The sequence below is a fragment of the Macaca fascicularis genome, chromosome 20, assembly GCF_037993035.2.
Source record: "Macaca fascicularis isolate 582-1 chromosome 20, T2T-MFA8v1.1".
Classification (NCBI taxonomy): domain Eukaryota; kingdom Metazoa; phylum Chordata; class Mammalia; order Primates; family Cercopithecidae; genus Macaca; species Macaca fascicularis.
This window is the reverse complement of record NC_088394.1, coordinates 79,366,386-79,381,600: the sequence shown is the minus strand read 5'-3', so window position 1 is coordinate 79,381,600 and position 15,215 is coordinate 79,366,386. Positions and strand designations below refer to the sequence as shown.

The window sequence follows — 15,215 nt, the reverse complement described above, 5'->3', positions numbered from 1 at the left end:
TTTGGTTTTCTGTTCTTGTGACAGTTTGCTGAGAATGATGGTTTCCAGCTTCATCCATGTCCCTACAAAGGACAAGAGCAGGAAGAGGACTTCTTTGAAGGGGAGGAGCCATTATTCTGTCTTCCACACAGGCCATGCTATGAGTTCCATTTTACAGCCAGAGAAACCAAGGCTCAGGTAGGTGAGGTGACTTGCCCAAGGCCACACGAGTAATAAGATGCAGAGCTCAGATTCACGGTTCTGTGAATTCCTAAGCCCAAGCTCTGAGCCACTGTACCACATGGGCTTTCTAACGGAAGAGCTGATTCAAGCTTCCCAAGTATGTGAAAAGTCTAGGAGCAATGAATACAGCAATCCCTGAAATGAGTCTGATAGAAGATAAAGTTGTCCTTTAGACATCTGTCAAGATTTTTCCATCAATATGGCCCATCCTTTTCTTTAGTTGCCCAAGGGAGTGGATAGAACAGCGGCCATGGGGTCAAATCCAGTACCCTGGCTCTCCAGTGGGTGACTCAGGCAAGGCAGGTCGGCGCTTGGAAACTCCATAACCCTCCTAGTAGAATGGATGTGGCAATTTCAGCCTTACAGAGCTCCTGTGAGTGTTATGGACCTAATGTAATGCCTGGATGAAAAAATGCTGTAACTGTTCACATTGCAGCTGTCCAATGGTGAGCACAACATAAACTGTGTCACACATATTAGATATTCTAACATATAGAGGAAGTAAGAATGGAGAAGTCTCTTGACTCTTGCTTATTCCAGAATGCTAGAGCCCAAGGAGACAGAAAACTTGAATTTAGGACTCTGAGAGTCTTCCATGGAGAAAACATCAGCCCACACAACAATTTAGAAGACACAGGAGAGAAAATATCTAAAGGAATTTAATTTTGGTTCCCAGTTTTAAGGCCCATAAGCAGAAATGCCATTCATTGAATTTCAGTGGTCATTTCTATAGCTGTTCTTCACAAAGGTAGAAATAAATTTATTTCCCTTGGCTGTCTTAGAAACACATCACCACAAAATGTCTATTAAGTTGCCTGTTGGAATTTGTGAAAGCAAAGGTAAGCAGCTGGTCAGCATGTCTGTGATGATCACATTAGCCAAGAAAGCCATTGCTATGTCTCTGTCACTTAAACAAATGAGAATACTTATCATTTCAAGCGGGGATGTTTTGACAAGATTTACCTTAACACACCTTTGAAAACCTTTGGAATGCTTTCCCTGCAATCTTAACAATATTAACGGAGGCCACGATTGCCCCTCATCTGGGAAATCTTCTGTTCCCATCTCCAGCTCCCCTTGCCCCCTCTTCTCTCACCTATCAGGGCTCTAACATAACGAAAATAGCCATTCCAAGATGGTTCCCTTCAATATTTAGTCAATGTCTAGATGGCACTTTTTCTTTTACTCTTTTTACATTGAACTACTTTTTAAAAATTACTGTAATCAAATTTTGAGCTTAGATTTAATTACCAAGTGTCTGTCTGAGGTTGCCTATTTCTTAATTGTGGGGGAAATGAACTGTGCTGTCAACATGTGAAATCAGACCCATCACCCATGATGAGTTTCTGTCCCTCTAATCAAACTTCAAGGTGATGATTAATAAGTGTGATTTGATATTTTTAGAGTGGACCTCAGATACAGACACACGACAACACGCTGCAGTCAGTATATGAAACTGCCACTACCCTGAGCCTTTTGGCCAATGATCTAACAGACCACTGTTGGCCAACTATGGCCCGTTGGTCAAATCCAGCCTGCTGTCTATGTTTTGATGATGCATGAGCTTTAAAATGCTTTTTATAATTTGTAATGGTTACATTTTAAATGGTTATATAAGTACCTACATAATGAGGACTAAACTCTGACCTTTTTTCTTCACTTGCCCAAATTCCTATCGAAGACATCTGGGGAGTCACGCTCTACAAACCATAAATTCTCATCAGAGGGCTTTCATTTAACCCTGTGTAATGTGGCTTACTTTCCAGCCTGACTCTGGCAATAACATCACATGACAGATAAGGAAGTCAAAATATTTTAACACCAAATATGTCTCTTTGCCCTATCTTAAAATAGTCCTGCAAAGCTGTCTCTTATGGGGGAAAAAACTGCATTCTGTAGAAAATCCCTTTTCCCCTTCGCAGGCCTTTTTCCTGATCCAAGAGAGAATCAACTAAGAGTCTGACACCTTTTTTTAAGTCTGATGAGAAACATTTACCATCTCTTATCTCTGAAGCCTGCTACCTGGAGGCTTCATCTACATAATAAGAACCTCAGTCTCCACAATCCCTTATCTTAACCTAGGTAATTCCTTTCTATTGATTCCAGGCCTTTAAACTCTTTCAACCAATTGCCAAACAGAAAATATTTGAATCCACCTATAATCTGGAAACACAGCCCCCTCCAGTTGTCTTGCCTTTCCAGACTGAACCATCATACATCTTACAAGTATTGATGAATGCTTCATGTCCTCCTAAAACATATAAAGCTTACTTGTGGCCTGACCACCATGGGCATATGTTCTCAGGGTCTCCTGAGGGCTATGTCAGCGGCCATGGTCACTCATATTTGGCTCAGAATAAAATAATAAATCTCTTCAAATTTTATAGAGTTTGATTCTTTTTATTGACAATAATATCCTCAAGTTTGCCTGTTGGCCAAGAAAGTCTAAAAGATTTACTATTTGGCCCTTTAAAAAAAAAAGGTTCGCTAACCTCCAATCTAAAAGATGATCCTATAACTTGAAATCCCTTTCATTGCTGAATGTGACATCATAGTGCCATGTATTCAATAAGATTGACCATGGCTTTTAGAACTGCAAAGTGTTCAACTAAATAATGTGATCAACAAGCTTTTATCCTATGGAAAGGTACAGCAAATGAGATACCCCTTAAAACAAAAGTGAAAAAAATGTGGATCCCAGGCATTTTGAGATGTCATCATGTCTTGAAATGGTCTATCATTAGTCTGCCTTAATCTAAGTGTGGTAGCTTTTGATTGCCTCTCTGCAAACTGCTTTCCAGTGGAACCATATTGCAGCTGTTCTAACTACCCAGTTCCTGTGCTGGACGCTGAGTACATTAAAGGAAATACAAAACAGTTACTTCCCAAAGACTCTCAACCAACTTTTCTTTCCTTAAATGATGGTCATTCTCCATATGGCAGGAGCAACATTTTTCTTATTTTTCTCTGCTGGTTTGAAACCAGAACTGAACTAAATATTCTTTCCAAATTAGAGGTTACCTCTTTCACTGATAACAGGGATTTAGAGGATTTGGGGTTTAGAACAATGTTATTTAAGTTCAATAACTGGAAAATCTGTTGATGAAGCAAAACTTGCATTAACATACTAATCATAGTTTTTGGCTGATAAAGAAAAATAAACAGCTCTCGAAAACAACTTTTTCCAAAAATGAAAACATTCTTTAGCTTTTTAGGGTACTTCATATAAAATAAAATGAAGAAATTTAAAATGACAAAAAAGAGAAGTACGTTAAATTCATCATCACTCTGCATATTAAGTTATCTTTATCATATAAAATACAAAAAAGAAAAGAAATATCTTAGAGAATTAAACATTTGTTAAATCTAAAAAGATGAATCTTGCTTCACGATAAAGTTAAGTGTCTCTTGATTCAACATGTGTCCAGTAACTACTGATTGTCTGATACTTTCAGAAGCCCAAGAACAGAAGAAAGAAAATACCTATGGACAGATGTTTATTAATCTATTTAACAAGCTCAGAATTTAGATTCAAGTGGTAACTCCTCATCTCTTCTCTCCATCAGGCTAGAAATCTCTGAGAATCAACTTGTCAGTCTCAACCTGTCTCCAAAATGCCCGAACTTTGCCACTGATGATCTCTCCTTTAGCTTAACTAGTTTTCTGTCCAAGCCACAGCTCTGAAAATGCTGTGTTTAACAGAGCTATGTTTAATGTTTAAATAATGGTGGTTTCCCATTTACAGTAGGATATAGCTATAATCCTTTGAATGACATTAGAAGCCCTTTGCAACCTTGTTCCAATTCCCTACCCTTTTCTGGTATCTCTCTATACCATAGCCTCAACTCTGGAGCCTTTAAGTAGCATGTGAATACGCCATGCCTTTGTCCATGCCATTCCTTTCCCCATGATGCCCTTCCTTCTGCTTCTGCACTCCAGGTTTCCACTCCTCCATGAAGGTTCGGTTTGAACAGCACATGTTTGCATGTGTGTGCTGTTGACCTATCTGCTTTCCCTCCAACACAGGCAGCTCAGTCTTTGCATCCTGATATCCAGCAGCATGAGTTCGGCAGACATTTGTAGGTGCTCAATACTTATTTTATCACTGAATTTTGTGGGCTGGATTACCTTGGTGTTTCACGCAATTTTAAAAAACTTGCCATAGTCTCTACCGTGTGGGCAAAGTGTAAATGTACTTCCTGTAGGAGAAACTCCAACTTCTCTCTGCTTCTCCAATTTCGTTGTCAATCATGAAAACAGCTAATACCTACTAATATTTACAGAGTGCTTATAGATAAGTATCATGCTAGTACTTGGCACATCTAATTTGGGTTTTTCAATAAGCCAATGAGATTGGGATTGTGATTATTCTCATTGTGGCAGATTAAGAAATTGAGGTTTAGAGAGTTCTCATAGCTGACAAACAAACAAACAAAAAGCCAAAAACAATAACAACAAAAAACCACAGGTAGGCTATGCCCTTGGCCCATTTCTCTTTAAGCCAAGTTTCGACTAAATTGAGGTCATACTAAGAGACTAGTCACAGTCGTAGAAATTGAGGTCATACTAAGAGACTTGTCATGATCATAGCTTTAATGGATTGACAGGTCACACTTAGAGGGATGGGGGAAGTGGTTAGGGTTACCAGTGGAGTCCTGAGACTCATCAAGTTCTTCTTTAAGAATTTATCCAGAGTGGAGGAGCAAATGAAGCCAAAAGATAAAGACCCTGGCCTTTCCCATCTCTAATGCCCCCACCAATCCCCATTGCCATCAGCAGGAGGCCTGCACTCACGGAACTAAATTTCAGACCCCAGGACTTAGCATCCTGCCTGTTGAATGTCCTATTCTACTTTATTTGCTGAAACAACAGAGCAAGTGCAATTACCATAGGATGGTTAGCTGTGTTTCATTTGCAAGAATAAGGCATTCTTTTAAAAATAATGAGGCAATTTATTTACATCTACTTTTTCCTTCTCAATTTTCACAGCAGCAAGTGATAAAAAAAAAATGGAGAAAATTACCCCAACAGAAATATTTATAAGTAAATAGCTCGAAGAAATGGTGAGGATGCTACTACCTGAATAATTCTGGTCCCACCCACCAAAACAAAGCAAGATAATACTCCTGACAGCATGATTGAATTGTGTGTAATTACTGCCAATGTTTTAAACATGATGATAATGAGAAAAGTATTAGCATTAAATCAGAAAGGCCTAAAAACATTTATTTTCCTAAGAGTATGACTACTACCTCTATCTTTCATTGAAGGCATTGGAGGAAACACTATCCTTTATTACCATTGTTCTTTTCTGGCAGCTTGATTTGATATCATCATTTTCACAGATTTCTTTAGTATGTTTCTGGAGATGCACGCTATATGACAATATCTTAATGTGGATCATTTTGACCAAACATATAGTTCTCTTTGGACTTGCAGCTACACATCCAAATTCATTGAATAGATGGCATAGGATGTTCTCCCTAACATTCTTCAGTTTTCTTCTTTGACATATTCAAAGACTCTTGAATGTCTCATAGCAAGTAAATACACATAAATCTAAGACTAAGTCCTTATATAACACTTACCATGGAAAGAAAGAAAGAAATTCTCTCTGTTTTTACATTTGGCCTAAAAATTTGAGCATTATAAAGTTTCAGAAAATGCTTTACCAGCTGAAAATATAAAATAAATTACATTCACAGCCCTAATATCTTTTATTGTATGTACATTTTCACGGGCAGGCTATCACTTTCCCTAGATTATCTGGAAGATAATAGATAATAAGGTAAAGGCAAATTCAAACAAAGATAGAAAAGTGCTCCGCTCAACCCCCTTAAAAAGACTAATGATACTTTCTCAATGTAAATGTTAAGATTGCTTTTTAAGAGTCTATTTTGGAAACTATTTCCATTAAAAAAGAAAGAAAAAAAAAAAAAACCCTGACCATTAGCTACTCTGAGTAGTTGCAAATTGTGGCTGTGTTCAGAAAGTTGGCAGATTTCAGCAGATGAATTTCAGTCTAGCAGCCAAGATGATCAACTAAATAAACCATTTATCAAACGTTAGAGACCTTTATCTGATTTTATTTTGTAGTGCAGCCAGACATAGTTTAAAAACATAGACAGAGATGCCAGAAACAAGGAGCTAAGTATGGCTATAGAAAATAATAAAACAGTGCCCCAAATGAACCCAATTTCATTTACTAGAATATATGGCTCTTATTTTCTGCAAACATTTCCCCAAACACTTAAGCAAGAGGCACAGATCCTCCCGTCCATCCTATTCACCCAGTGGACCAAGGCACTATTTTTTAAAGCAGTTCCTGCAGAAGGTAAACATAAAGTGAATAAATTAGATTACTGGATGATTGCACAAGGGTAAGACTAAGCTTTCAACTATAATAAAGTAACTTCCTCTGTTTATATATCCATGCTAGAATGTGGATCCTGCAGAATGTTCTGAGATAATATAAACTTAAGGAGCACAGGTCATCCGCTCATCCACCCTGCTAACCTGACAGATCTTGACCCAGTGCCTATTATTTATCCGGTGCTATATTTGGCAATGGGAATAGAGAGACAGAACAGAAATCCGAGGTCCCTTTCTTCTGGAAGTGTATGTTCTGGTAGGGTTTCCGAACAAGTAAATGGATGAGCTTGTAATGGAAAATGCACATGTCTTGGGGAAACTTGCTATCTATTAATGCTGAGCTCATGGAGGGGGAAGAAATGGCCAGTTCACCTGCCCTCAAGCCAGTGTGAATCACGCTCTCTTCCTCACATCTTTCCTGCCTTTCATCTCTCAACAAATATTTCTTTGAGCATCTCTCATGTGCTAGGCACTGGGAATATGTCATGGGAAAGCCAAATATCATCCTGCAAATTGCATGTTTGAGCATTGACTATGGTGAGTGCAGGCAGAGAGGCCGTGGACTCTTTCAAGAACAGTGGCTGCCAATCCTTGGAGCAGGAGAGGAGCAGATTAGATGAGGGCACCTGCCTCAGTTGGCTCCAGGTGAGACATCCTGGGAGGGGAGGAGGGTGGGAAAAAGAAAGGATGACAACCAAAGTGACAACGAAGTAAGGGTCATTTCTCCACTGCCCCACGTGACTATCCTCAGTTACAAGCCTTGTTACGAAGTAAATAAGTCAAAGGCAGGGACAATGATTAGGTAGGCAGATTCAAAGAAAATTCCCATTGCCTGCCACCTCCCCACTCATCTTGCATCATCTGTCTCTCCCTTGGTGAAACACTCGCTGCTGTGGTCCTCTTTGGTAGACGCACTTAAGAAAGGAAATGGACTAAATGGAAAATAAAGATGAAAAATGGTTATTGTGTCAACTGAGCTCCTATCACCCAATGGGCTTCCAGAGCATCCACTCCCAACAAGCCAAGAAACACACGTTTGCTTTCTCCCTCATTCAGGTGAGAGCCAGAGGTGCTGGTGAGCTGTGTGTGTGTGTGTGTGTGTGTGTGTGTGTGCGCGCGCGCGCGTGCGCGTGCTTGGGGGAAGTGGGTGGGTGTGGTTTCTGCAGCTCCTGCTCTTGAAGGAGTTTGTGACAGAAATGCCTGCACTCACTATATTTATTGCTCCAACATGCAATTTGAGATACTGCGAGTGAAGACAGGAGACAAGGTAACACACCTTAAAATCAACTTGAATCATCTCAAAGTCCACAGGGCCCCAAATGGGATACTTTCTTGAATGAATGCTGCAAAACACTGTATTAAATGTTCTTTCTGCCCAGCAGGCTGAGAAGTAGACTTTAAAACCACACCTAAGACAGGCCTTCTCAGAAAGTCTTCAGAAATAATAACAATAATAAAATCCCACAAACCTGCTGAAGAAACTATCGCATCCATGTGAATCCTACAAAAAGTGCCGCGCCTCAGTGAGAGGAAAACATTGCAAACTCTGGGAAACTCCATTGGACATCTGATGTGCAAGCTTTTTACCCTCAAAGACAAGAACTTAGAGTCACGTTCCACCTCCTCAGCAAACATGCTGAAGTGAAGCTTATCACAGCACAGGAAATAGCCAAGGCTCGCCTAAATTTAGGGACATTTCTTTCCTTTGGATTGCACTGATGTTGCCTGGATCAGCACTGAACTCTGGAAACCCTCAGAGAAGAGTGATACTCTTTATTCATTTTCATTGATTTTCCAATTTTGGTTAAATTGCGTTGATCTTTTTCGGGGGCCTGTTTATGTTTTGTGACTAGAAATGCTTAATTCAACTCCCATAATTACATACTTATTACAACTTAATGAAAGCCCAAATGAAAAGATCATGAGCTGAAAACACATTTGTCCCCTAAAATAAACTTTTAAAATGGGATAATTTACTACATTATCACTTTGATTTATAAATAGAGACTTATAAAATATTTTCTCTCAGAACAAAGAGAAGCTGAAATGGAGAAATCACCATGCTTCATCTTTTTCCTGTGAAAGGATCTTGTGAGAAGCTTCGGGAGCATTAAGGATTATAGGAAAGCTGGCGTGTGTGTGTGTGTGTGTGTGTGTGCACACGCACGTGCACGCACATGCCAAGTGGGCAACAGAGAGCCTTGGGAAGTCATCTCTGGCCTCCAAAAGAAGAAAATATGTCAGCCACAAAAATAGGGAGGGTTGGCTGGACACGGTGGCCCATGCCTGTAATCCCAGCACTTTGGGAGGCCGAGGTGGGCAGGTCACCTAAGGTCAGGAGTTCGGGACCAGCCTGACCAATATGGTGAAACCCCATCTCTACCAAAAATATAAAAAATTAGCCAGGCATGGTGGCAGGCACCTGTAGTCCTAGCTACTCAGCAGGCTGAGACATGAGAATTGCTTGAACCTGGGAAGTGGAGGTTGCAGTGTGCCAAGATTGTGCCACTGCACTCCAGCCTGGGCAACAGAGCAAGACTCTGCCTCAGAAAAAAAAAAAAAAAAAAAAAGAAGGTTAGAAAGAGAATGGGAGATGAAATGAAGGAAATGGACTCATTACTTTTTCTACTTCCCTATTCTTTAACTAGAAACAAGTACATTTTCCAAAGGACAATCAGAGTTTCAACGCAAATTTCTTTCTCTCTCTCTCCCTTTCAATAATTACCTATTTCGAGCTTCTGTTTCGCACTGCTTATGTAAGATCTTAGTTTTATTTCCAACTCTTTTTCCTTTTTTTTCCCTCTATGCCAACAAACATATAATTAGGATTTTCAGGAGTGCTTCAACCATGCTAGGCAGTAGAAATACAAACATGCATATGATCACAGTCTCTATTGTCAAGAAATGTACAGTCTAGGCCATTGTTGCCCCATAGAACCTTCTGGGGTGATGGAAGTGTTCTAGGTCTGCACTGTCCAGTACAATAGCCACCAACCACGTATGACCACTGAGCACTTGAAGTGTGTGGCCCATGTGACCGAGAACCTGATTTTTACATCTTGATTTCAGTTAATATACTTTAAAATTGCAATAACCCCATGTGACTAGTGGTTTCCGTACTGGACAATTCAGGCCTAGACCAAGAGAAAGAGAATCTTCTTCAGAGACAAATGACAACCTTAATTAGCACATGCCAATTTCTATAGGATGGCGACAGGCAAGGGTAGTCAGAGATGGGAGGAAGAACAAGAATGTGGAAGAATCAGGTGGATGAGGACAGCTTCTTAGGGAGAGTTGATGTAATCCAGAATCTCTTGAGAAACTACAGCATGTAAGAGAGGAGAAAGCAGAGGAAACGACATTCCGAACCATGAATTTATTTCATCAAAAACACTGAGGGGGAATTGCACAGAGCCCCTGAGGGAAGCCCAGCAGTTACCACAGAGTGGATGGTTCTTGCAGAAGGTCAAGGACAACTCCAAGGTGCTATGCCTGTGGGATGATGTCAGGAGCAGGGAATTGCAGACTAGGAGTAGGCTTAGGGTGGATGGAGAACGAAGAATGGGTAGGAATCCACGAGTTGGTTTAAGGATGCTGAGTTTGGAGGGCCGCAAGGGTCTTCTACTTAAGGTAGCTTATGGTAAGCTACAGGGTGGACCTCAAACTCAGGAAAGGGCAGGGCCAGAGGGGCCCATGCGGGTGGAAACGTAATCGAGGTGGGAGCACGTGTCCCATCTGAAGGGGGCAGCTGACCCTGGATCCACTGGAGCATCACACCTCACGTCACCGATGGTGCATGTGTGGAAAGTGGACCTGATGTCTCCAGGATTTCTGATTTCTAAGAAAACTGGAAATTGGCATTTTTAAAACAGAAATATGAAATCTAAATATTTTGATATGGCAACTAATTCTGAAAACTGTAAAACACTGTGGGCAAAACCAAAGAGCAGGCATGTGGACTGACTGGTCCAGGGGTCACCGGTTTGTGACATGTGACCCAGGAGACGGGGGAGATTTCACAGAGAGAGCCAAAAGGGACGAGAACAGAGATGGAGGAAGAGAAGGGTTCAAGGAGGAATGCAGGACGCCTGCAGCAAAGGGTTGGAGAAGGGAGTCATGGCCATTTGACTCTGCAGCAGGGACAGCCTCTGTGATCTTGGACGAAGCCACCTCCCTTCCCTTCCCCTCCTTCCCTCGTCTTTCCCTCTCCCTTCTAGCATCAAAGCAGGGGCTAGAGGCAGAGTCTGGAATCACCAGGGCCTAGAGAATAAGTGGCTGTTGAGGAAACAGGTATCAGGTTGAGTGAATACAAACAGTTCCAAGAGCTTTAGCCTTTTAGAGCATGTGTTTTCTGGGGTCACATAATATCCCATTTCCCGTTATAGATTTTCCCCACCAAAACACGGTAAACACCTGATTTCTGCCTTTACAGTATAAAAAGCCACTGACTGGAGCCCCACATCACCCCTTGCATGAAGCCACATTCTGTTCTCGTGAAAAAGAAAGTGTATTCTTTTCAGCTCACCTCTCGGTCCAGCAGTGCAGGTGACACAACAGTGACAATGTCTCCTTTCTCAGGATCGATGTAGAACATGTTGGGAGATGGCTTGTCAGGCGTCTGCTGACGGATATTATACCGCAGGAGGGCATTATCAGTGGCTGGGTCATCTGCATCAAAGGCTGTCATCCGCATCACCGTGGTCCCTATCGGGGCAGGACAGAAAGGCAGGGAGTGGTTATCAATGGGTCAGCAACGGTCAGAGCCCCTTCCCCACCTGGGCAATGGCAATGCAGCAGTGTGCCAATCACTCTCCAAATTAAAAAAGAAAAGTATTTCCTAAGCTTTGCTATGTTTCAGCTATTCTTCCTCCTTTCCTTCCCTGCTCCATCCCATGGAAAGACCTGAAATAAAGAAAAAAAAATCTTTGCTGTTCAGCAGACTGACCGCTTAATTTTTCCCTCTGTTGATACACTGTTTATTTTCAGGGGCTTTCATTCCACTGTGGACGTGGCTTTGCGACAGGGACATTCTTTATTTATTTTTTTTCTTTTTTTGAGACAGAGTCTCACTCTGTCACCCAAGCTGGAGTGCAGTGGCATGATCTCGGCTCACTGCAACCTCCGCCTTCCAGGTTCAAGTGATTCTCCTGCCTCATCCTCCTGAGTAGCTGAGATTACAGTCGTGCACTAACATGTCCAGCTATTTTTTGTATTTTTAGTAGAAATGGGGTTTTACCGTTTTGGCCCGGTTTGTCTGACCTCAGGTGATCCACCTGCCTTGGCCTCCCAGAGTGCTGGAATTACAGGCATGAGCCATCACACCTAGCCATGGCCTTCATTTTTAAAGCTCTTATTGAATGCCAACTCTATGCGCCTGGGCTGGGTGTTGGGGAAACAAGAGTACAAAGAGGCATGTTCCTGGGTGTGCAGGAGCTCAGAAATTAGTAGAAGAGATAAACATATAACGAGCATAAGACCTATCAGGCACATTGAGAGAGGGTGTTACGAATACAGAGGCAAACAACCTCAGTGAGTCTGGGGTTTGCACAAAGGTGTCTGATGCACACACCTAAGAAGAGAGTAGGCAGGAACAAGTAGAAGGGACCCCAAAGCAAAAAGACATTCCAGTTAAAGGGAACGAGAGCAAACCTAATGTGTACCTACTATGTAGCAGCCGTGTTATTTTAGGGACTTCCAATATAAAATGAGGGTACCACGGTTGGATTCACTCACAAACAAGCAAGAGTCACACAAACAGGACCTGATTCTATAACAAGCATGTGGAGTGTTAGGTTACGTCAATGAGTGATAAGGGTGTCAGATAATGGGTCTTCCTCCCATGCAGCTGATATAAAGGGAAACGGGTATATCCGCTGTCAAGGACCATTGGGCAGCAAAGAGTAACACAGCAAAGAGTTCATCTCCTTGGCATCTACTTTCAGAAACAACTGCATGTGTCCACAAGGGATCTGTGCAAACAAATTTCTAGCCGAATTATCTGTCTAGGTGAAAAATTTGGAAACAGCCTAGCTGTTCATCAACAGGGGAATTGTTAAAATGATAGTATTCTCACACTGAGATATTTTATAGCAGCTTAAAAAGACTGTAGATCTAATGGGTTCTAATGTGGGAAACTCTTCAAGATATATTATTTAGTAAAAATGTCAGGTTGAGGAATGTTCGGGGTTCAGCACCCGAACAGAACATTCTTGGCTCATGCAGCCCCTTGCCTTTGGAGAGCAGCAGGAACAACATGGTTCTGTTTCCCATTGACCTCGGCATGGAATCAGCATTCTCAAACAGCGGTCCAGGCAGCCACTTGAAGTATACGGAAACTGATGTGAAATGTGGCACATTTTAACTTTCCTTACCCACAGGATGATAGTGATATCATTTTTGTGAACTTGCTTACAGAACATGCCACAATACTGTATTCACATGTTCTATAGGTACAGTTTCTAAGTGCATAGAACAAGGTCTATAAGGAGAACTTCTTTCTGGTGATGGTGGTTAAATGTGGAGAAGAAGAGAGGGGATTGGGATTTGGCATGGTCATTGGGAAAGATGTTGGCCCCATCTATAACATTTTGTTTATTTTTACAAGGTGAATGTATTGCTTTGGCCATTAAAATTTAATTTACAAAGAGTATAATTATAAGTACCCATAAAAACATGCCTGCCGGTTTTGGTGATTGACAATAGCAATTGTATTGCTATCATATTTGGCTTAGGGCATCCTGCCTAACCATAACTTTTTATCCCAATATATTCTTCTACAAATGTAAGGCCCCATCTTCTGATTTTGAATCTGTCTGGACTCAAAGTGTAACCTAACCGGAAGAGATCAAAGCAGCTGATGTATGTTCATCAAAGAAGCAGGAATACTCATATGAAGAAAACACTGAGGCCTAAAGGAAAGATAGAATTCATCTGGTTTTACCACCACCCAGTATTGCTTTCCCTTCCATAACAACGCTTCTCTAATCATCAAAGCCAGTTTTTTTTTCCCTCACCACTGGAATTAGATTATCAGCCATTAGGCCTGACTGATCAGATAAACAAGGAAGATCTGGCCACCCTCAATGTTCGATTGATTTGTTAAGCAGTCTCGGTTAATTTCACCAATGGTGTCATCCAGCCACATGCTTCAAGGTGCACTTCCTATCCACCTTGTTTCTTTGCCCTGAGAAACGGTCTCAGGGCAAGCTTCAAGGTTCAGCGCCCAAAAAGCACATTCTTGGCCTATGCAGCCCCCTTGCCTCTGGAAGACAGCAGGAACAACATGGCTCTGTCTCCCATTGACCATGCCGCAGAACCAGTGATATCAAACAGTGGTCTAGGCCATCACTCGCAGTCTACGGAAACTGATGTGAAATGTGACACATATTAACCTTCCTAATCTAGGCAAACTTGAGAATTACCCCATCAGAAATCAGAGGCAGATTTCAGGCCTGCGATCTTACCCAGGGATTTGCTGTAGGGAGCTCCGTGTGGCCAAAGACATAGAAGGAAGCCTTAACCCCATCAATTCCACACCAGTCTCTGGTTAAGTACACTTGACCCAGGGCCTTGCACCTAGTTAATGTCTAATGAATGCTTGATTGATTGGATTTGTGCCCTATTTAATCTGCCTTTAATTGAAGTCATAGAGGGTATAAAAATGAAGTCATCATGGCTTGCAACTGACATATGCATTAAAATGATTAGAGGAAGAAAAAAAAAGACCTCTCAGGTTGATGAGTCTTTAGTTTTCACCAGGAAATTCACTGAGGATATCTTTTTGTTTACAGATTTGACAACACGATATAACACAAAATTATCCTGGAATATTCCCAAGCATACACAGAAAATGCTTTTTATTTTAATGGATTTTTACAGAACAACTGAACTCGGTCTTCAGCCCTGTGTTTGTCTCAACCCAGACACGAATGCATCACTGGATTTACTCTGGAGGAAATCGCGCCTCTGTGGGAACCGCATTGTGCATAAGTCAGGTAAATAGGTTTGCAGCATTGAAAACAACGACTCTGAGGTGACATATCTGGGTTCAAGCCTTTAGAAGCTGTGTGCCCATGGCCACAGTATTCATCTCTCTCTGAGCCTCAGTTTCCCCGTTTTCAACATTCCTCTTTGCTTGTTGTGAGGATTTCATGGGATGACCTATTTGTACAGTGCCTAGTACATTAGTGTTCAGAGAAGATGCCCTGTAGTATTAAACTCTGTCCTGGCTTCTGAGCCAATTATGGCAGTGCAGGCAAAGGCCTAAAATACAGGAGACTAGGATTAAGTTGTGCAAAGAATGTGGGACAAAGGGTGACAGGACAGCCCTCTCTCTCACAAGGTCCTTTCTCCCTTCCACCCTGCCCATGGTCTTAGCGTGCAGATCTGGGTTTCTATTGTGGCTATCACAACAACCCTCAACACACACACATGTGCATACACACATTCTGTAGTCTACACCATGTCTCCACGTGGTCCTCTAGTCTGCCTCTAAGACCAGGCTTTACTCTGAACCTCAGCCTATCTGCTGAGTGCAATGCTTGGCCCTCGCCAGTACCTCCTCTGGAGGCTGGATCATGGTTTCTTTACTTCTGTGTTCTGCAAAGGCTGGATAAACTCCC

At 41.7% G+C, this 15,215-nt stretch overlaps 1 protein-coding gene across 3 annotated transcripts in view; it reads right to left on the bottom strand.

The window, feature by feature from the left end:
• The window catches only part of CDH13 (cadherin 13), a 1,164,779-nt gene that overhangs the window by 293,055 nt on the left and 856,509 nt on the right, over positions 1-15,215 (bottom strand). For all 3 annotated transcript variants that reach the window (XM_005592649.4, XM_005592650.4, XM_045381798.2), the window contains one exon: positions 11,120-11,298. In XM_005592649.4, coding sequence (XP_005592706.3) covers positions 11,120-11,298 — 179 coding nt within the window. The remainder of the gene's footprint in view (positions 1-11,119; positions 11,299-15,215) is intronic.